The following is a 21,143-nucleotide window of genomic DNA, read 5'->3' as shown; positions in this document are numbered from 1 at the left end:
GTATTAATTCCAAATTAACGGGATATTTATTATAGCTTCCTAAAATATTGCGAGAATGTGTTATAAGGAGAAATCACCTTGTCAATTCCCTCAACTTAAATAGATCAAAAGATCTATGCAATTTATTTGGTTGAGTTGCAAAAAAATTAATGACATGATAAAATAATGCAATGCAAAAATAACATAGAGCAAACAATATAATAGCAAACATGAAAAGAAATCGGTCTCAGGCTGTTAAACTCATCCACCTACCGTCCTCGTAGCTGTTGGGGAACGTCGCATGGGAAACAAAAAATTTCCTACGCGCACGAAGACCTATCATGGTGATGTCCATCTACGAGAGGGAATGAGTGATCTACGTACCCTTGTAGACCGTACAGCAGAAGCGTTAGAGAACGCGGTTGATGTAGTGGAACGTCCTCACGTCCCTCGATCCGCCCCGCGAACAATCCCGCGATCAGTCCCACGATCTAGTACCGAACGGACGGCACCTCCGCGTTCAGCACACGTACAGCTCGACGATGATCTCGGCCTTCTTGATCCAGCAAGAGAGGCGGAGAGGTAGAAGAGTTCTCCGGCAGCGTGACGGCGCTCCGGAGGTTGGTGATGACCTTGTCTCAGCAGGGCTCCGCCCGAGCTCCGCAGAAACGCGATCTAGAGGAAAAACCGTGGAGGTATGTGGTCTGGCTGCCGTGGAAAAGTCGTCTCTAATCAGCCCTAAAACCTCCGTATATATAGGTGGGAGGGAGGGGTCCTTGCCTTGGGGCTCAAGGAGCCCCAAGGGGGTCGGCCGAGTCCAAGGGGGAGGACTCTCCCCCCCCCCCAAACCGAGTTGGACTAGGTTTGGTGGGAGGGAGTCCCCCTTCCTTCCCACCTCCTCCTTTTTTTTTCTTTCTCTCTTGATTTTCTTCTCCTTGGCGCATAGGGCACTTGTGGGCTGTCCCACCAGCCCACTAAGGGCTGGTGTGTCTCCCCAAAGGCCTATGGGCTTCCCCGGGGTGGGTTGCCCCCCCCCCCCCCCCGCGGTGAACTGCCGGAATCCATTTGTCATTCCCGGTAACTCCAAAAACCTTCCGGTAATCAAATGAGGTCATTCTATATATCAATCTTCGTTTCCGGACCATTCCGGAAACCCTCGTGACGTCCGTGATCTCATCCGGGACTCCGAACAACATTCGGTAACCAACCATATAACTCAAATACGCATAAAACAACGTCGAACCTTAAGTGTGCAGACCCTGCGGGTTCGAGAACTATGTAGACATGACCCGAGAGACTCCTCGGTCAATATCCAATAGCGGGACCTGGATGCCCATATTGGATCCTACATATTCTACGAAGATCTTATCGTTTGAACCTTAGTGCCAAGGATTCGTATAATCCCGTATGTCATTCCCTTTGTCCTTCGGTATGTTACTTGCCCGAGATTCGATCGTCAGTATCCGCATACCTATTTCAATCTCGTTTACCGGCAAGTCTCTTTACTCCTTCCGTAATACAAGATCCCGCAACTTACACTAAGTTACATTGCTTGCAAGGCTTGTGTGTGATGTTGTATTACCGAGTGGGCCCCGAGATACCTCTCCGTCACACGGAATGACAAATCCCAGTCTTGATCCATACTAACTCAACTAACACCTTCGGAGATACCTGTAGAGCATCTTTATAGTCACCCAGTTACGTTGCGAGGTTTGATACACATAAAGCATTCCTCCGGTGTGAGTGAGTTATATGATCTCATGGTCATAGGAATAAATACTTGACACGCAGAAAACAGTAGCAACAAAATGACACGATCAACATGCTATGTCTATTAGTTTGGGTCTAGTCCATCACATGATTCTCCTAATGATGTGATCCCGTTATCAAATGACAACACTTGCCTATGGCCAGGAAAACTTGACCATCTTTGATCAACGAGCTAGTCAACTAGAGGCTTACTAGGGACAGTGTTTTGTCTATGTATCCACACAAGTATTGTGTTTCCAATCAATACAATTATAGCATGGATAATAAACGATTATCATGAACTAAGAAATATAATAATAACTAATTTATTATTGCCTCTAGGGCATATTTCCAACAGTCTCCCACTTGCACTAGAGTCAATAATCTAGTTCACATCACGATGTGATTCCAACGAATCCAACACCCATATAGTTATGGGGTCTGATCACGTCTTGCTCGTGAGAGAGGTTTTAATCAACGGTTCTGAAACTTTCAGATCCGTGCGTTCTTTACAAATCTTTATGTCATCTTATAGATGCTGCTACTACGTGCTATTCGGAAATGCTCCAAATATCTACTCTACTATACGAATCCGTTTCACTACTCATAGTTATTCGGATTAGTCTCAAAGCTTGCATCGACTTAACCCTTTACGACGAACTCTTTAACCACCTCCATAATCGAGAAAGATTCCTTAGTCCATTAGTTACTAAGGATAAATTTTGACCGCTGCTAGTGATTCAATCATGGATCACTCTCTGCACCTCTCAACAGATTTTGAGTCAAGGCACACATCAGGTGCGGTACACAGCATGGCATACTTTAGATTCTACGGCTAAGGCATAGAAGACGACCTTCGTCTATTCTCTTTATTCTGCCGTGGTCGGGTTTTGAGTCTTACTCAAATTCACACCTCACAATGCAACCAAGAACTCCTTCTTTGCTGATCTATTTTGAACTCTTTCAAAAACTTGTCAAGGCATGCATCTTGTTGAAACTTCTATTAAGCACTTTTGATCTATCTCCATAGATCTTTGATGCTCAACGTTCAAGTAGCGTAATCCAGGTACTCCTTTGAAAACTTCTTTCAAACAACCTTGTATGCTTTACAGAAATTCTACATTACTTCTGATCCACAATATGTCAACCACATATACCTATCGGAAATTCTATAATGCTCCCACTCACTTCTTTGGAAATATAAGTTTCTCATAAACCTTGTACAAACCCAAAATCTTTGATCATCTCATCAAAGTGTATATTCCAACTCCGAGATGCTTGCACCAGTCCATTGAAGGATCACTGGAGCTTGCATACTTGCTAGTATCTTTAGGATCGACAAAACCTTCTGGTTGTATCACATACAATGTTTGCTCAAGGAAACCGTCAAGGAAACAATGTTTTGACATCCTACATGCAATATTTCATAAACAATGCATCAACAACTAACATAATTCTAACAGACCTTTAGCATCGCTACGAGTGAGAAAGTCTCATCATAGTCAACTGTTTGATCTTGTCGAAAACATCTTTGCGACAAGTCGAGCTTTTCTTTATAGTGACTTATCACCATCATCGTCTGTCTTCTTTTAATGATCCATTTTACTCAATAGTCCTATGACCATCAAGTAGTTCTACCAAAGTCTACACCTTGTTTTCACACATGGATCCTCTCTCGGATTTCATGGCTTCCGGCCATTTGTCGGAATCCGGGCCCACCATTGCTTTCTCCATAACTCGTAGGTTCACTGTTGCTCAACAACATGACCTCCAAGACAGGGTTACCGTACCACTCTGCAGTAGTACGCGACCTTGTCGACCTATGAGGCTTGTAGTAACTTGATCCGATGCTTGATGATCACCATCATCAGCTTCCACTTCAATTGGTGTAGGTGCCACAGGAACAACTTCCTGTGCCCTGCTACACACTGGTTGAAGTGATGGTTCAATAACCTCATCAAGTTCTACTACCCTCCCACTCAATTCTTTCGAGAGAAACCTTTCCTCGAGAAAGGATCCGTTTCTAGAAACAAACACTTTGCTTTCGGATCTGAGATAGGAGATGTACCCAACTGTTTTGGATATCCTATGAAGATGCATTTATCCGCTTTGGGTTCGAGCTTATCAGACTGAAACTTTTTCACATAAGTGTCGAAGCCCCAAACTTTCAAGAAATGACAGTTTAGATTTCTCTAAACCTCAGTCTATACTGTGTCATCTCAACGGAAATACGTGGTGCCCTATTTAAAGTGAATGCGGTTGTCTCTAATGCATAACCCATAAACGATAGTGGTAATTCAATAAGAGACATCTTAGTGTGCATCGTACCAAATAGTGCGTGGCTATGATGTTCAGACACATCATCACACTATGATGTTCCATGTGGCATGAACTGCGAAACAATTTCCACATTGTCTTAACTGCGTACCAAAACTCGTAACTCAGATATTCATTTCAATGATCACATCGTAGAGAGTTTATCCTCTTGTTACGACGAACTTCACTCCGAAACAGAATTGAACTTTTCAATATTTCAGACTTGTGATTCGTTAAGTAAATACTCTAGTATATACTCAAATCATCATTGAAGTAAGAACATAATGATATCCACTGCGTGCCTCAGCACCCATTGGACTGCATACATCAAAATGTATCACTTCCAACAAGTTACTATCTTGTTTCATCTCAATGAAAACAAGGCCTTGCTCATGTAGTATGATTTGCATGTCACTAGTGATTCGAAATCAGGTGAGTACAAAGATCCATCAGCATGGAGCCTCTTCATGCAATTTATACTAACATGACTCAAGCGGCAGTGCCACAAGTAAGTGGTACTATCATCATTAACTCGTATCTTTTGGCACCAATATTATGAACATGTGTAACACTACGATCGAGATTCAATAAACCATTGAAGGTGATTATTCAAGCAAATAGAGTAACCATTATTCTCTTTGAATGAATAATCGCATTGCAATAAACACGATCCAATCATGTTCATGCTTAACGCAAGCACCAAATAACAATTATTTAGGTTTAGCACCAATCCCGATGGTAGAGGGAGCGTGCGACGTTTGATCATATCAACCTTGGAAACACTTCCAACACGTATCGTCACCTCGCCTTTAGCTAGTCTCCGTTTATGTCGTAGCTTACATTTCGTGTTACTAATCACTTAGCAACCGAACCGGTATCCAATACCCTCATGCTACTAGGAGTACTAGTAAAGTACACATCAACATCATGTACATCAAATACACTCCTTTCGACTTTTGCCAGCCTTCTTATCTACCAAGTATCTTGAGTTGCTCCGCCTCAGTGACTGTTCCCCTCATTACAGAAGCACTTAGTCTCGGGTTTGGGTTTAATCTTGGGTCTCTTCATTAGTGCAGCAACTGTTTTGCCGTTTCACGAAGTATCCCTTCTAGCCCTTGCCCTTCTTGAAACTTAGTGGTTTTACAAACCATCAACTATTGATGCTCCTTCTTGATTTCTACTTTCGCAGTGTCAAACATCGCGAATCGCTCAAGGATCATTGTATGTATCCTTGATATGTTATAGTTCATCACGAAGCTCTCACAGCTTGGTGGCAGTGACTTTGGAGAACTATCACTATCTCATCTGGAAGATTAACTCCCACTTGATTCAAGCGATTGTCGTACTCAGATAATCTGAGCACATGCTCAACGATTGAGCCTTTCTCCTTTACTTTGTGGACAAAGAATCTTGTCGGAGGTCTCGTACCTCTTAACAAGGGCACAAGCATGAAATCACAAGTTCATCTCTTTAGAACATCACTTATGTTCCATGACGTTTTACAACGTTTTCGGCGCCTTGCTTCTAAGCCATTAAGTATTTTTGTACTGAACTATCGTGTAGTCATCAAAAACGTGTATGTCGGATGTTCACAGCATCCACAGACGACGCTCGAGGTGCAGCACACCGTGTCGTGCATTAAGGACATAAGCCTTCTGTGCAGCAACGAGGACAATCCTCGGTTTTATAGACTCAGTCTGCAAAGTGTGCTACTATCAACTTTCAACTAAATTTTCTCTAGGAACATATAAAACCAGTAGAGCTATAGCGCAAGCTACATCGTAATTCGCAAAGACCATTAGACTATGTTCATGACAATTAGTTCAATTAATCATATTACTTAAGAACTCCCACTCAAAAAGTACATCTCTCTAGTCATTTGAGTGGTTCATGATCCACTTACACTATCCCAAGTCCGATCATCACGTGAGTTGAGTATAGTTTCAGTAGTAAGCATCCCTATGCTAATCATATCAACTATATGATTCATGATCGACCTTTCGGTCTCATGTGTTCCGTGGCCATGTCTGCACATGCTAGGCTCGTCAAGCTTAACCCGAGTGTTCCGTGTGCGCAACTGTTTTGCACCCGTTGTATGTGAACGTTGAGTCTATCACACCCGATCATCACGTGGTGTCTCGAAACGACGAACTGTAGCAATGGTGCACAGTCGGGGAGAACACAATTTCGTCTTGAAATTTTAGTGAGAGATCACCTCATAATGCTACCGTCGTTCTAAGCAAGATAAGGTGCATAAAAGGATTAACATCACATGCAATTCATAAGTGACATGATATGGCCATCATTACGTGCTTCTTGATCTCCATCACCAAAGCACCGGCACGATCTTCTTGTCACCGGCGCCACACCATGATCATCCATCAACGTGTTGCCATCCGGGTTGTCGTGCTACTCATGCTATTACTACTAAAGCTACATCCTAGCAAAATAGTAAACGCATCTGCAAGCACAAACGTTAGTATAAAGACAACCCTATGGCTCCTGCCGGTTGCCATACCATCGACGTGCAAGTCGATATTTCTATTACAACATGATTATCTCATACATCCAATATATCACATCACATCGTTGGCCATATCACATCACAAGCATACCCTGCAAAAACAAGTTAGACGTCCTCTAATTTTGTTGTTGCATGTTTTACGTGGTGACCAAGGGCATCTAGTAGGATCGCATCTTACTTACGCAAACACCACAACGGAGATATATGATTTGCTATTTAACCTCATCCAAGGACCTCCTCGGTTAAATCCGATTCAACTAAAGTTGGAGAAACCGTCACTTGCCAGTCATCTTTGAGCAAAGGGGGTTACTCGTAACGATGAAACCAGTCTCTCGTAAGCGTACGAGTAATGTCGGTCCAAGCCGCTTCAATCCAACAATACCGCGGAATCAAGAAAAGACTAAGGAGGGCATCAAAACGCACATCACCGCCCACAAAAACTTTTGTGTTCTACTCGAGAAGACATCTACGCATGAACCTAGCTCATGATGCCACTGTTGGGGAACGTCGCATGGGAAACAAAAAATTTCCTACGCGCACGAAGACCTATCATGGTGATGTCCATCTACGAGAGGGAATGAGTGATCTACGTACCCTTGTAGACCGTACAGCAGAAGCGTTAGAGAACGCGGTTGATGTAGTGGAACGTCCTCACGTCCCTCAATCCGCCCCGCGAACAATCCCGCGATCAGTCCCACGATCTAGTACCGAACAGACGGCACCTCCTCGTTCAACACACGTACAGCTCGACGATGATCTCGGCCTTCTTGATCCAGCAAGAGAGACGGAGAGGTAGAAGAGTTCTCCGGCAGCGTGACGGCGCTCCGGAGGTTGGTGATGACCTTGTCTCAGCAGGGCTCCGCCCGAGCTCCGCAGAAACGCGATCTAGAGGAAAAACCGTGGAGGTATGTGGTCGGGCTGCCGTGGAAAAGTCGTCTCTAATCAGCCCTAAAACCTCCGTATATATAGGTGGGAGGGAGGGGCCTTGCCTTGGGGCTCAAGGAGCCCCAAGGGGGTCGGCCGAGTCCAAGGGGGAGGACTCTCCCCCCCAAACCGAGTTGGACTAGGTTTGGTGGGAGGGAGTCCCCCTTCCTTCCCACCTCCTCCTTTTTTTTCTCTCTTGATTTTCTTCTCCTTGGCGCATAGGGCACTTGTGGGCTGTCCCACCAGCCCACTAAGGGATGGTGTGTCTCCCCAAAGGCCAATGGGCTTCCCCGGGGTGGGTTGCCCCCCCCCCCCCCCCGGTGAACTCCCGGAACCCATTCGTCATTCCCGGTACATTCCCGGTAACTCCGAAAACCTTCCGGTAATCAAATGAGGTCATCCTATATATCAATCTTCGTTTCCGGACCATTCCGGAAACCCTCGTGACGTCCGTGATCTCATCCGAGACTCCGAACAACATTCGGTAACCAACCATATAACTCAAATACGCATAAAACAACGTCGAACCTTAAGTGTGCAGACCCTGCGGGTTCGAGAACTATGTAGACATGACCCGAGAGACTCCTCGGTCAATATCCAATAGCGGGACCTGGATGCCCATATTGGATCCTACATATTCTACGAAGATCTTATCGTTTGAACCTCAGTGCCAAGGATTCGTATAATCCCGTATGTCATTCCCTTTGTCCTTCGGTATGTTACTTGCCCGAGATTCGATCGTCAGTATCCGCATACCTATTTCAATCTCATTTACCGGCAAGTCTCTTTACTCCTTCCGTAATACAAGATCCCGCAACTTACACTAAGTTACATTGCTTGCAAGGCTTGTGTGTGATGTTGTATTATCGAGTGGGCCCCGAGATACCTCTTCGTCACACGGCGTGACAAATCCCAGTCTTGATCCATACTAACTCAACTAACACCTTCGGAGATACCTGTAGAGCATCTTTATAGTCACCCAGTTACGTTGCGAGGTTTGATACACACAAAGCATTCCTCCGGTGTCAGTGAGTTATATGATCTCATGGTCATAGGAATAAATACTTGACACGCAGAAAACAGTAGCAACAAAATGACACGATCAACATGCTACGTCTATTAGTTTGGGTCTAGTCCATCACATGATTCTCCTAATGATGTGATCCCGTTATCAAGTGACAACACTTGCCTATGGCCAGGAAAACTTGACCATCTTTGATCAACGAGCTAGTCAACTAGAGGCTTACTAGGGACAGTGTTTTGTCTATGTATCCACACAAGTATTGTGTTTCCAATCAATACAATTATAGCATGGATAATAAACGATTATCATGAACTAAGAAATATAATAATAACTAATTTATTATTGCCTCTAGGGCATATTTCCAATAGTAGCAACCTCCTCCGCCGCCTTTCTCATGGATGATGTCGAATATCTCCTTCCCTCTGTTATCGTATGTTGGTCGCTCACTTTATGCATACCACTTACCAGGGAACAGCATGCGCCCGGCACCCGCGTCCGGACAAGCTGTGGTGATAAACTCTCCGAGAAAAGTGACGGTGTCGCATTGACGTTGATGATTGCCCAGAGGCGGATGTCGGGGACTGCCTACCCAACCGATTGGTGGCGTAATACTAGGGGGGCTTGTAATGGCCCGACAATGACGGCTTTTGCACGATTGGCAATGGCGATCGGGCACCGCCGCCCAGGGCTCCAACTCCACCATGTCTGCGACCTGCACACTCTCCATCGACCTTCTACTTATTAACCGTTTCCAGCTTTGCAGCCTTGTCATGTCATCGAGTTGATCTTTCCGGCAATCGTGATGCTCAGATCATCCACCATTTCCTTCTTCAGCAGGTTCTACTCCGGGTCCATGAGTCGGCGACAAGAGTGAAGAAGTGATTGGATGAAAAAGGGCGAGAATTGGATAAAGAGTGACAACATGAAAAATAGAATAGAATGGAGATTTTGCCACGGAAATAGTCCGGCCAGCTACAAAAGCACACACTATGCCGCAGTTCGGATTAGGGATAGCACCCGCAGGGGATGGGTACGGATGAAGCCTCCCCATACCCTTACCCATCCTACCTAAGCTTACCCATCACCCTTACCCATACCCGTTAACGGGTATAACTTTTTCCCATACCCGTTAGCCGACAGGGTAGATGGGTACCCGCGGGTAAAATTACCAATGTTTGCAAAGCATCAGTTTCAACAACTTATAGTCATGAACTACATCGTATAATAGAGTTTACAAAAATAGATTATAACAACAACATGTACTTATAAACAACATCATGTAGTCATAAACAACAACATATAGGATACACTTTTAGTTCACAAATTCTTGCGATAATGTGGATTCTAGAGATAATTTCCAGTTTACATAGCTTTTATATGTGTACCTGAGTATGTGAGATCTCATACCCGTACCCGCTCTATCCAATGGGTTTCATATTTTTTCCATTTATAAAACTATGGATAAATTTGTATCCCATATCTTTACCCTAATGAGGTTTTTACCCGCATGATACGTGATAATCGGTATGCATTGCCATGCCTAGTTTGGGTGGGCGCGGGGATGTTGGAGCCCTTCAGGCCAACTCCAGCGCACGACCCCATCCGGTCCGGCCCTGTTCGTTTGGGGTAAAATGGACAAACCACACGGCCCAGCGCGCGTCGCCCTGGACGCATCTTGTCCGTTTTGTGTCCGGGCCGACCCATTTCCGGTGCAAACATGCGCCCGCTTTGGGTCCTGCCGGACATCGAGCGAACGCACTCGAGCCCTCCTCCCATCCGTGTCGGGGACGCGTGGCGGGTGACCACCTACCTCCCACCGCCCGTATTTACTGCGCATGAGCGGTTGGCCCCGCCTGTCATCCAGTCAGGCATGCGGTCGCCGTCCTTCTTTAAGACGTGGACCGGCACAGTGCACGCGCCCACTCCACTCCGCGTGCCTCCTCGGGACCGACACCAAAACCCTATCTTTCTCCCCCATCCCTCGATCTCTCCGTCCATCGGCAGCAATGGCGTGGTGGAGCACCGGTGATAAGGGGAAGGGGCGCACGACCACAAGACTGGGTCTTCGTCCGGCCGCCGTCGCGCCGCAAGCGAGACGCGTCGTTCTCCTCCTCTACCACGGCTTGCTCCGGCAGCCTTCTCCATTGCCCTCTAGGCGCCCTGGCGCGCTCCCGGCAGTACGTCCATGCGGATTTGTGCCGCCGCTATTGGGAGACAAGGACGCCGCTCCCTTGGAGCGACGTGCACTTGCCGAACAACCGGCACCTGTCCGCCGATTAGGTGTCGATCCCGCTGCTGGCAATGGGCGGTCGTGCCCGCCGCGACGAGATCCAATGCCGCCGACGCCGCCTCCCCCACGACCTCCACTATGACCCGAGGTACGTCGTGGATTCCCCCTGTGTGGAACTTGGTTCGGTGATGAGCACGACGTGCGGCGCCCGTCCTATTTTGTCGGCGAACACAACAGCCCGCGGCGGGCACATGCAGAGCGCCGGGAGCGCCCTCCGAGCCGTCCCCACGTGCGTGGGCGTACGCGAGTGCGCAGCGTGACGCCGACCCCGCCGTCGTCGCCTTCTCTGTCGCCACCACCACCTCCTCACATGACCGAAGAGGAGGAGGTCCGGCTCGTCCATCGTGTCATGGAAGATTCCATGAACACATACGATGAGCGCCAATGGGTGGGGCTGGAGGAGATGATGGCCCTCTCCGCGGTCGACGACGTGCCCATCCTGGAGGAGCAGCCCATGGCAGTGAAGGAGGAGGTGCACGAGGAGGAGCCAGTGGTTGTGTTCCCCCCAATCTGATGGGCCGCGCTGGACATGGTCGTGCACGGCCATGGAGATGGCTCAGGGAGTGGGGGCGAGCCTTGGTGCCTCATCCCGCCACGGTCACCGCAACGTGAGTCATCGCCGCGCGGGAAGGTGGTGCAGGCGCCGCCAGCGCCGTCGACCCACCTCTGGACGATGTCGCCGTACACTGACCACGATGACGACAATGGCGACGCTTGAAGACGGCGACGAGCACGACACCAACACGGGGCAGCGCATCTTGTCTGTTTTTTTAAATTATGTTAATTAAAGAATGTAGGTCGTGGGGCCGTTGAACAATGTTTTTATTAATGTTTGTGTTTTATTTATATTTTTCTGGCATTTTTTATTTACTTCAAATTCTTTTAAGTGCCCTGTCCGCCTCGGAAGATTTGAGGTGCGGTTGCACATTTGACGCACCTACCCGGTCACGGACCGATCCGGGACAGCTCCATTATCCTCCCAAATGGACAGAATTTGAATCAAACCAACGTGTGAATGTGGTCGGGTGTTGGAGTTAGCCTCGTGCCTATGTGAGTAGTTCCGCAAAACATGCCAAGTTTAATTCTGGTTTTTACGAAAAAAATATGATCCGGACCGCGGATCGGCGTTGGACCGTCTGCGAGATCCGAGATCCGAACAGCTGCGCTCGAACGGGGTACAGATGCAAAGCCGCCCTTACATCAAAGCGCCAATTAGCCGTCGGTACGGTCACCAGCCGCCCGCCGGCCCAGCGCCAGCACTCAGCACTGTGCCAGTTACACACAAAACGCGGCCACGGTAACCCCCGGCGGTTAGCACAGAACGAAAGGACAGCTGCCTCCCTGTCAGCTGTACCGGACCTCGCCGTTCACGTCGGCTCCACCTCCGCCCGCCTCTGCCGCGCACCTGTCGCTGAGTAAAACACGCGGCGGCCATGCCGTCGGAGCAAAGAGGCAGGATGCATGAGCCACGTGCTGCTCGCGCCACCGAATCTACAGCGGTAAAAGACGCAGAAATGAACAGAGCTGTCGTCTCCATTCGGGCATCTCCGACCTTTTCCGTCCCGAGTCATCATCTTTCTCGTGAAAAAGTGGCGCTGCACTGTCACCCGTCTCGTCAAGGCCTAGTTGCTGATCAGTGATCACTCATCTCGGCCTGGATTCTACGGCACTTTTGACAGAATGTTTGTTCTTTACATCAGGCCACCCATGTTTGTTCGCACTATGGCGATTGCAGCTAGGAACTGAACAAAGAGTAAGATGATTTTGAAGAGGCCTATCATAAATTATTACTTGCCTAACCACACCAGGAACTGAACGAATGTAGGAGTACTGTGCACGGGGGTAACCAACCAATCCAATTCTATGTACATGATCTCCTCTTTTGTACTCGATATACTCTTCCTCCCCCTCCCCCTGCCCTCCATCCACAAAGAAAATAACAGAAGAAAGAAGAAGAGAAAACACGGAGAAAAGAAATCGACTGCTGTGAACTGTGATTCATTAACACCTAATTATCTGGGGCTCAAGTAGCCCCTTGCTACCTCACCACGCCGGCGGCCTTGCCGCACGCGGTGGCGTTCTTCTTGAGGTGCAGCTTCGCCGCCCGGAGCAGCTCGCCGAACCTCTTGACGCTGACGGTGACGTTCTGCCGGTCCATATACACCTTCTTCATCTCCCACCAGCCCTGGCTGCTGATGACGGAGGGGTCCTGCACGACGGTGCTGTTTAGCCCGTACTCGGCGGCCAGCGAGCTCTCCTCGGGAGCCACCCTGTACTCCAGGTACTCCAGCCCGAGCTGCTGCGCCGGCTTGCCGTAGAAGGACTCGGCGGCCCAGTCGAGCCCCACGGGCACGATCTGGAGGAGCACCGTCCCGGGCCGCATGAAAAGGAAGTGAGTGACCGCCGCGCCGTGCACGGCCACCATGGCATCAGCCGAGGCGAGCGCCGCGTGGATGACCGGCAGGGGCGTCTGGCGTCGGAGGTTCATGACGTGCGGCGCGAACCCGGCGCGGCGGCAGGCGGTGACCACGTGTGGCAGGTTGAGGATCACCCGGTTCTGCTTGCGGATGAAGATGAGCATCTTGGGCTTGGCGGCCTTGGCGTGGTCGTCAGGGCGGACGCACGGCCGGGACGGCGTCGCGAGGGGGAGGGGCAGCGGCGCCGCCGACGTCGCCGACGGCTTGCCGCTGTAGCCCTGGTGGAGGAGCGCCTGGAAGTCCTTGATGCTCTTGCCTGCAAGCACGTGCACGGAAGATTGACAATATTTAGAGGAATGGCATTGGTTGACGGTGCAATAAATGTACTCCTGTAACAATGCAGTGATTGGGAGCGCCTGGAGTAGCATATTCACTTATTATTAATTAACTGTGTTATTTCCATTCATGACTTTTTAGTACTTCCACAATTCTAAGAGCAATGAGGGCAGAAACGTTCGGGGAATAGACGCGTTCGTAGACGCATCGCGTTCGCCAAAGAAGAAGAGCAAACTTCTGCTTCTCGTGCGATGGCGAGTGTCGTGGTCTTTCAATCTGTCTTCAGCTCAAGACATCGACCCAACCAATCGCTTTCCGTGAAGCCTACAAGTGGTATATATACAGTACAATGCACACTCCAATCACGTACGTATAAACCCTAGCTACCTATACTTGAGAATGAGAGTACGCAGACTGGCCACCTACTGGTCATAAGGCAGACATCATCAATTATACTACTGATCAGCAGCTAGCAGCACACATCAATCATGGTCTGGTAGTGCTAGTGATAGGTTATGCATGTCAATCACCAACCGGCCTATGGAAAACAGCAGCAACCCCTTTTGAATGTGCATTCCTCCCCGATCCAGCTACGCACGCAAATGGTCCATCCATCCATCGCATGCATCTATCTCCGCGTCGCAACCCAAGATTGACTGGCCAGGCCTTTATTAAACGGGGGACAAATTGGACAGCTGGCCTCCGATGCCTTTGCGTGCCCCGGTAGCCTCCGGCGCACGACGGGTTATTCCACGGGACGGGAGCCAACCATCCGCGACCTACGTGAGATTTCACAAGAAGAATGATGATGCAATGCAACCCCACGCCCAGTCGGAGTTGGAGTTGGAATTGGCACAGCCCAGCCGCGACGCGACACAAGGTGGACATGGATGGAGTTTTGCTCCAAGATCCAAGCCGGTGGCCACGATTGCGCGCCGCGCGCCCCAAGTCAACTCTAGCGCTCCTCATTGTCAGCCAGCTAGCGTCAACTCCTCCAGCTTGGGGGTACACATGACACCAGCAATTCAGAGACTAAGCTTGAGTGAATAATAACATAGGATAAAGTGGCGTGTTAAACGTTGAGATCCAACACACTGTACTAGTTGTAACGTGCGCAAAACCCTGGGGACGCAAACTCACCGACAGAGAGGTTGCACAAAGTAAATGCCGTACCCTGTAATTACTCCCTACTACCTAGTAGCCTCTAGACTCACCCTTGTCCTTTCCCTTTTTTAGCCTCGTTCAAAGGCCTTTTGCGGCACACCAAATAAGTCATCGCCTCCTTTCATTAAAGAGTTCGTTCCAGGGCCTTTGCCGGTTAAAATCTGGAGCCTTTGTCTTGGTGGTCACAGTTACTACTTCATAGATTTTTCTTTAAAAAGAAAATCCCAACCTTCAGATCACATGGATTCTCGCTTCGTTCGTCCAACTCTGCGTTCTGCTTTAGACGTACTACTATATAGCATAGATAAAAACCGCGGGCTTCTACTTGTGCACTCCTCTTCTTTTGCTTTGGATCAGCTACCAACCATCTATTTTCCTCTTGTCCAGTCCAGTAGTGCATCCATTGCTAACACTGAACCCAGACAGAGAAAAAAGAAGCGAAAAGCAGAGCTCCAAGGCCTAACTACGTGAGGCATATCCATAAGTCACCCCAGCCGTGGGCTGTACTGGAGAGTGGAGGCAACACCACGTACCATACGGCGAATAGATAGCGAGGAAGCATGACGGAGCACGAAGCCGTTTGGGTAGTGGTCTGGTTAAACTAAACTATATTCTCTCTCGGACATGGTCCCTCCCCTCCCACGGCTTAGCTCACCTCCACTTCCACCCACGCTCGACTCCACACCCCCACACACATCACACAACCCCGGCGTGTCAAAAAACAAGAGATGTGGTGATGCTTTTGCTCGATCGGCTGACAGCAATGCGGTACCCGCCGACGCACATCCGCGAGAGCACTCCGTCAACTGGCGGCCAGCAGCAAATAACTAATCATCCGGTGGGACGGCCGATTAGGACATAGGCGATGCATAGCACTGTGGTGGTGATCTGCTGGCGGCCGCCCGGCGCCTCCGAGTCCCTACATGTCCCAGTCAAACCCACGGCCGATACATCCTCTCTTATGGCCAGCATTTCGATCGATATATCCCCTCACGCAGCCAAGAGCCTAACACCACTGTCGCCATGCCACTAAATGATCTCTTCTATCATGGTCGGCTCTCTGCAAAATATCCGTGCTATCCTCTTCAATCAGCCAACTATTTCGTGCAATCTATCTATCAAAGAAATTAATTAATGCTCATACCTATGACGTTAGTATCAAAACGTAAGTGTATTTTCATATCGCACGATGGCTTCTACATCTACAATTATTCAAGGCGATGAAATGAAGATGAAGAAGATGCCATTGGCGACATACCGGAGACGCATGCCTCATGCTGCCGCGCCTATTGGCCGCTAGAGGACAGGCCAGCAGGTGTAAATATACAAGGCAGTACCCAGACTGGGCAGCGCATGTGGGCGTAAAAGAAGCGAAAATTATATGACGCTGGCACGAATCGCCAATGCCCCTGCCCCATTTGCACATGCCCTATGCCCAGAGACACGTACCTTGACGCCTAGTAGTTCAATTTAGAAACTCAATCTAATCTACTCGTACTACTATTTTCTGTGATAACGAGGGAAGTTCATGCGCCCCGACACGAGGTAGGTAATTCTTTTTGCACAGACACGCCCCGCTCGCCCGGCCCCCTACATCTACGATTCTACATGCCCGATCCATCCAATCGAGCTATTATATGCGCGCATGCGGCGGCACCTCCAATTCTGTTTCCTGACACGCCGGTTTACTATTACGCACTGCACGAGTAACGTGCTCGGCTCCTGTAATAATAGTGTAACTAGGAGTAGGTTAGGGGTACAGCAGACCTAAAGATCTGGCCTAACAGCGGGAGATTGGTATAGTCGGCACTGCACTGGATGTCCTGCGAGCGTACAGGCCGGTACATGGGGTTTTATGGGGCTATAAATGAGTGAACACATTACAGTACTCGCCGGGCGTCGGCCAGATTAATTGGAACCAACTACAACTGGGTTTCACAAGCCGGACGTGTAGGTGGGTACTCTACCGCGCCTTCCTTCGTGGAGCCCCCCTATATAAATAATCGACGTACAAATCTCACCTAATACAGTAAGATTTTATAAATCTATTGACTAATTATTGATCCCTCTGCTCTGCTCTGCTTTCGTTCAAAGCTCGAATGCAGCGGCTGTGAACTCCTGTATCCCACTTGTAGTAATATACTCCGACTTAGTGGAGTAGTAGTATAGGAGTAGTGGTGCGCATTGACAATGGTGCACGAGCATTTCGTGCCCCCTATCTGCAGGGAAAATGAACGGGCGGGAGTAGTAAATGGGGCACCGTTAAGTACGGCCAGTTAGTTACCGGCGGAGGACGTTACGCTCCATAGCCCGCGCACGAAAACGGCAGGGCCTCGCATCGGCGGCGGAGCATCGATCCGTCGGTCCGCCGAGCGCATCGGCGTCGCATCCCTCATCCGTTCCGTGCGCTTTTCTTTGGGTAACGCTTTTGCAAAAGCCGGCTTTTGCCTGCCCGTTTCCCGTAAGATAATCATCAATCTCCGCCATGATCTCGCCGCTCATCATCGCCGCGAGATTCCCCCGCCCGTCCTGCTCCCTCCCTCGCTCATCCTTTTCCTCTTGCGTCCAACGAAAAAGCGTGCTCGCGCACATGCCGCTTACCGTTACCGCCGGAGTGTCGAGCGGGTAGCTAGCCGGAGGTGTGTCAGATGCGTCGTACGGCAGGGCTGCGTGCGCGCGCGCGCGCGCGCGTGCGGCATGTCGTAGCCACGCACCGATCAGACTGCGGTCGTTGTCGCTGACGGCATGGCACGGTGCGGCGCGCGCCCTGGAACGTCGGATGCGTCACTTGCAATCTATCTCTCCACACATCCTAACCAACTGCATCTTTGTACTAGGCCTAGTAGTATAAAAACCCAGAGGAGAGGTGAAAAGTGATACACACATGGGGTAATTAACCATAACCAGAGGAGTAGGGAGAATGATTTATCCGACCAGAATTAGGAACGGATGTCAATCGAGGGGCACGAATTCTCACGCGCCTTTTTGTTCTTCGCTAATCCCATTCCCCTCCTTGAGGGACAAGCTGACGCTGGCGACCAGGTAGGTAGTTCGGTTCGGCGCCGGATGATCCCGAAATACTAACGGAAAAAGCCCACTGAAATCTCCACGCCCACGCGAATTGGCCGAGGACATTCCTAACTAACAAATCGACGTCGCAGCGCAATGGGCACAGCAAAATGCTACTACTAGTTGTAGTAATTAAGCTCGAGATGGTGATGTGATTGGGAATTGGAATTTAGCAGCGGGGGAGTTGAGTTGAATTGGGCGCGTACCGTTGGGCATGAGCTTGGGGTCGACGACGAGCTCGCCGTGGATGCGGAGGCCGACGATCATCTCCGAGAAGCAGTGCACCCGGCGGTCGTACCGGAAGTCGATGATCTTGTAGTTGGTGAGCCGCTCCAGGATGGCGCCGTAGCGGCCCAGCCACCAGTAGTGGTACTCCAGCACCACGAACACCACCTCGCCGCCGAACCGCTCCGCCGTGACGAAGAGCGGGATCAGCCCGTCGCTGAACTCGTGGTACACGTTCCCCGTGTACCCGCCCGTCGAGAACACCACCGCCGGCACGCCCGCCGGGTGCCGCACGTCGCACCGCCGCCGCAGGCTGTCCCTCGTGTCCTTGTCGGTGCCGTTGCCGGTGCTGTCCACGGGCACGATGGTCACCTCGTCGATGGAACGCATGATGCTCTCCTCGAACTTGCGCGTGTACGGCCGCACCTTCTCCGGGGCGGCGCCGCGGGGCGCGTTGTAGAGGAGCACCGACGAGGTGGACGGGTCCGTGCGCGCGTCGCCGCGGAGGTAGCACACGTCGCTGCGGTAGTGGCTCCGGTCACAGCACAGCACGCCCTCCTCCGCCTGCCCGCCGCCCGCCTCACCTGCGCACCAATTCGCCCCAACAGTCAACACAAGAGAGAGCTCGCCATTAGCATCCCGCACGCAAATCAGCTTGCTCTGGCTGGCTAGCTAAGCTAAGGGAGCAAGCAAGCGGGTAACTGAATGGCTTGAGGAAGGAGCTCACCGCTGATGAAGGCCGAGCACGGGAGGGACGCCGGAGAGCGGGTCTCCTGGCGGGCCTCGAGGCTGTTCTGGTTGGACGGCAGGTGGGTCTTGAACGCCTCCACATCCTCCCGCCGGTCCACGCGCTCTGGGAACAGAGAACACACGTCACCATTACGGCCGAAAAGGGGGGCGCATTCAATCCAGGAGGCGTGGCGGCGCGAGCGAGCGAGCGAGAAGAAGAAGAAGGAGATCGCAATCGGCACCTGAATCGGCGGTGTTGACGACGAGGGAGGAGCTGGGGATGCGGAGCACGGTGAAGAGGCTGTACACGGTGAGCACGAGCAGCGGCACGGCGCGGCAGGCGTAGCGGCCCCTGCCGCCGGCGCCCCACGGCTTCCGGTGCGGCGGCGACGGCGGCGGGGACCTCCGGATCCACGACGCGCTGCCGGAGAGGGACGGCTTGGGCGGCTTGTGATGGTGATGCTGCTGCGGCTGCTGCATCCTCCCGCTCCCTCTGCGCTAGCAAGCAAGCAAGCAAAGCAAAGCAAAGCTCCCTGCTCCTCCTCCCCGCGCTCTCACCGCCGCATGCTCTGCCCCGGCGCTCCCGCCGCCGCCCCTCTCGGCGCCCCGCCCCGCAAGCCGAGCCGAACGCCGGACAGCACGGGACCAATTTGGGGAGAACGCCGGGCGGCCAGGGGGGGTTTCGCCCGAGACGAAGGACGGGCGGGCTGGCTGGCTGGCCGAGAGTAATAGCTGGTCACGATCAGAGAGAGAGAGTCATGGGGGCACAAGGGAGGGGAGGGGAGGTGGGGAGGGGGTAATGAAGATGAAGATTGAAGAGGGAATACACAACAGTTCGGAATCACATGGAGGACAAGGGGGAAACACAACAGGGTGGTTTGATGGCGCTAATTATATATGCCCGCGGGGTGCTAATTGCTAACCCCCCACGCTGTCCCGGCCTAATCTGCGATCGCCGCCGGGGTCGGGCCGGGCCGGGCCGGGGTCAAAACCATATGCCGCATGTGTTGTGCGCGAAACGCAGGGCCGCGGCTGTGTGCTCTGGCCTGGCCTCTGGGGAATTTTTAGAAGTTTCTGCGCTGTCTTTCTGGTTCTACAGCTTCGCGTTGTTGGTTTCCGGAACGAGGGGTTTCTCGTCGAAGGAAAACGCCTTTTGCCGTGTCGTCTTTGCCTTTTAAGTCGTCTCCACTGGATCCAGTGACGGCTTAAAACGTCTATAATGGCGTCATTTGCCACGCGACGTGGCCGGAGCTGCCTCCCCTAAAACTGTTTGGGCTAGTACGGCTCACACTATTTGCGACATTGTCAGAGCTTCTAGTAGATCTTCGCTATTTGCCAGTACATTTTTTTTTTTGAATGAATTTGCCAGCACATGACCCTCGTTGGGGAGAAATACACTCACGTAATCTTAAGGGTTTATATTCGGACGAAACCCTGGCCTCCCCCCTTAGCTCTCTTCTAGGGTTCTCTCATCGCCATAACCACTATATGAAGTCACCAGGTTAAACTCGAGCGCCTACGAGCCCTGGACCAAGATGTCCTTCGACCGTCCGGCTTGCTCCCTTCTGGTGCTAAATGTCTTCTACTGTGATGGAAATGAGCAGATACAATCTCTTTCTCGCAATTCTACTCGTCTTGGAGGGATGGGGTGCCACCTCACCCTCCTAGCACACAAAGCGGGGTGTCTGTGGTGTGACTGGTGACGTCTGTGGTAGACTGGCATGGAGACACACATATAAATAGGTTGTTATTGGATGTGGCCGGACTCTAATAAATCCAGGCCGTCAGCCTTGTCGATGGCTTGATTTTGAGGTGGTGATGGTGCGGTCGTTTCGTCAAAAATATGTAGGACATTGGAGGTGTGTGAGTGGTCGTGTTCTAGAAGTTTGTGTGGCTACTGCTACTGTAACAAAAGACCTTCCAACGGCGTCAGAAATAGGCACGTCGACGGAAGAATACTTGGCTTGATCTTTCTGCTGCTGCTACGCCTTAAGGGACTTCCTAGGCAAGTGTGCAAAGAATTTTCCCCGTGGCCTTAGAGCCTTGCGTAGGTGTTCTCTCGAAGCGGAAAGGGTGATGTAGCGTAGCGGTGGTAAGTATTTTCCTCAGTTTGAGAAAACCAAGGAATCAATCCAGTGAAGGAGTATCTCAAGATCCTGCACAAACACAAAAACTTGCTCCCAACGCTATGAAGGGGTTGTCAATCCCTTATATATTGTTTGCCAAGTGAGAACTGAAAGCAACAAAGTAACAAAGCAAAGTAAAAGCGGAGATGTAAACGATGGATGTGGATAGACCCGGGGGTCGTAGTGTTTACTAGTGGCTTCTCTCATGAAAGCAAGTAGACGATGGGTGAACAAATTACTGTCGAGCAATTGATAGAACCGCGCAAAGTCG

General features: G+C 50.5%; 1 protein-coding gene across 1 annotated transcript; it reads right to left on the bottom strand.

Moving 5' to 3' along the window:
• Window positions 1–12,565: 12,565 nt before the first annotated feature.
• On the bottom strand, window positions 12,566–19,616 carry LOC123442353 (xylan glycosyltransferase MUCI21-like). The gene is made up of 4 exons (XM_045118372.1): window positions 18,989–19,616; window positions 18,745–18,870; window positions 17,999–18,601; window positions 12,566–13,539 (listed from the first exon to the last, which is right to left on the bottom strand). The coding sequence occupies exons 1-4, from the start codon at window positions 19,224–19,226 to the stop codon at window positions 12,845–12,847; spliced, it is 1,662 nt and encodes a 553-aa protein (XP_044974307.1). The 5' UTR covers window positions 19,227–19,616; the 3' UTR covers window positions 12,566–12,844.
• Window positions 19,617–21,143: the final 1,527 nt, after the last annotated feature.

The sequence above is a fragment of the Hordeum vulgare genome, chromosome 1H (genome assembly GCF_904849725.1).
Source record: "Hordeum vulgare subsp. vulgare chromosome 1H, MorexV3_pseudomolecules_assembly, whole genome shotgun sequence".
In the NCBI taxonomy this organism is placed as follows: Eukaryota; Viridiplantae; Streptophyta; class Magnoliopsida; order Poales; family Poaceae; genus Hordeum; species Hordeum vulgare.
The sequence above is the reverse complement of the archived record's forward strand: the minus strand, read 5'-3'. Positions and strand labels throughout refer to the sequence as shown.

Coding starts and splice junctions, on each gene's coding strand:
- LOC123442353 (XM_045118372.1), bottom strand. CDS start 19,226: ATGCAGCAGCCGCAGCAGCATCACCATCACAAGCCGCCCAAGCCGTCC. Junction 18,871..18,988: donor CGTCAACACCGCCGATTCAG/GTGCCGATTGCG, acceptor CTCTGTTCCCAG/AGCGCGTGGACCGGCGGGAG. Junction 13,540..17,998: donor CCCCAAGCTCATGCCCAACG/GTACGCGCCCAA, acceptor ACGTGCTTGCAG/GCAAGAGCATCAAGGACTTC.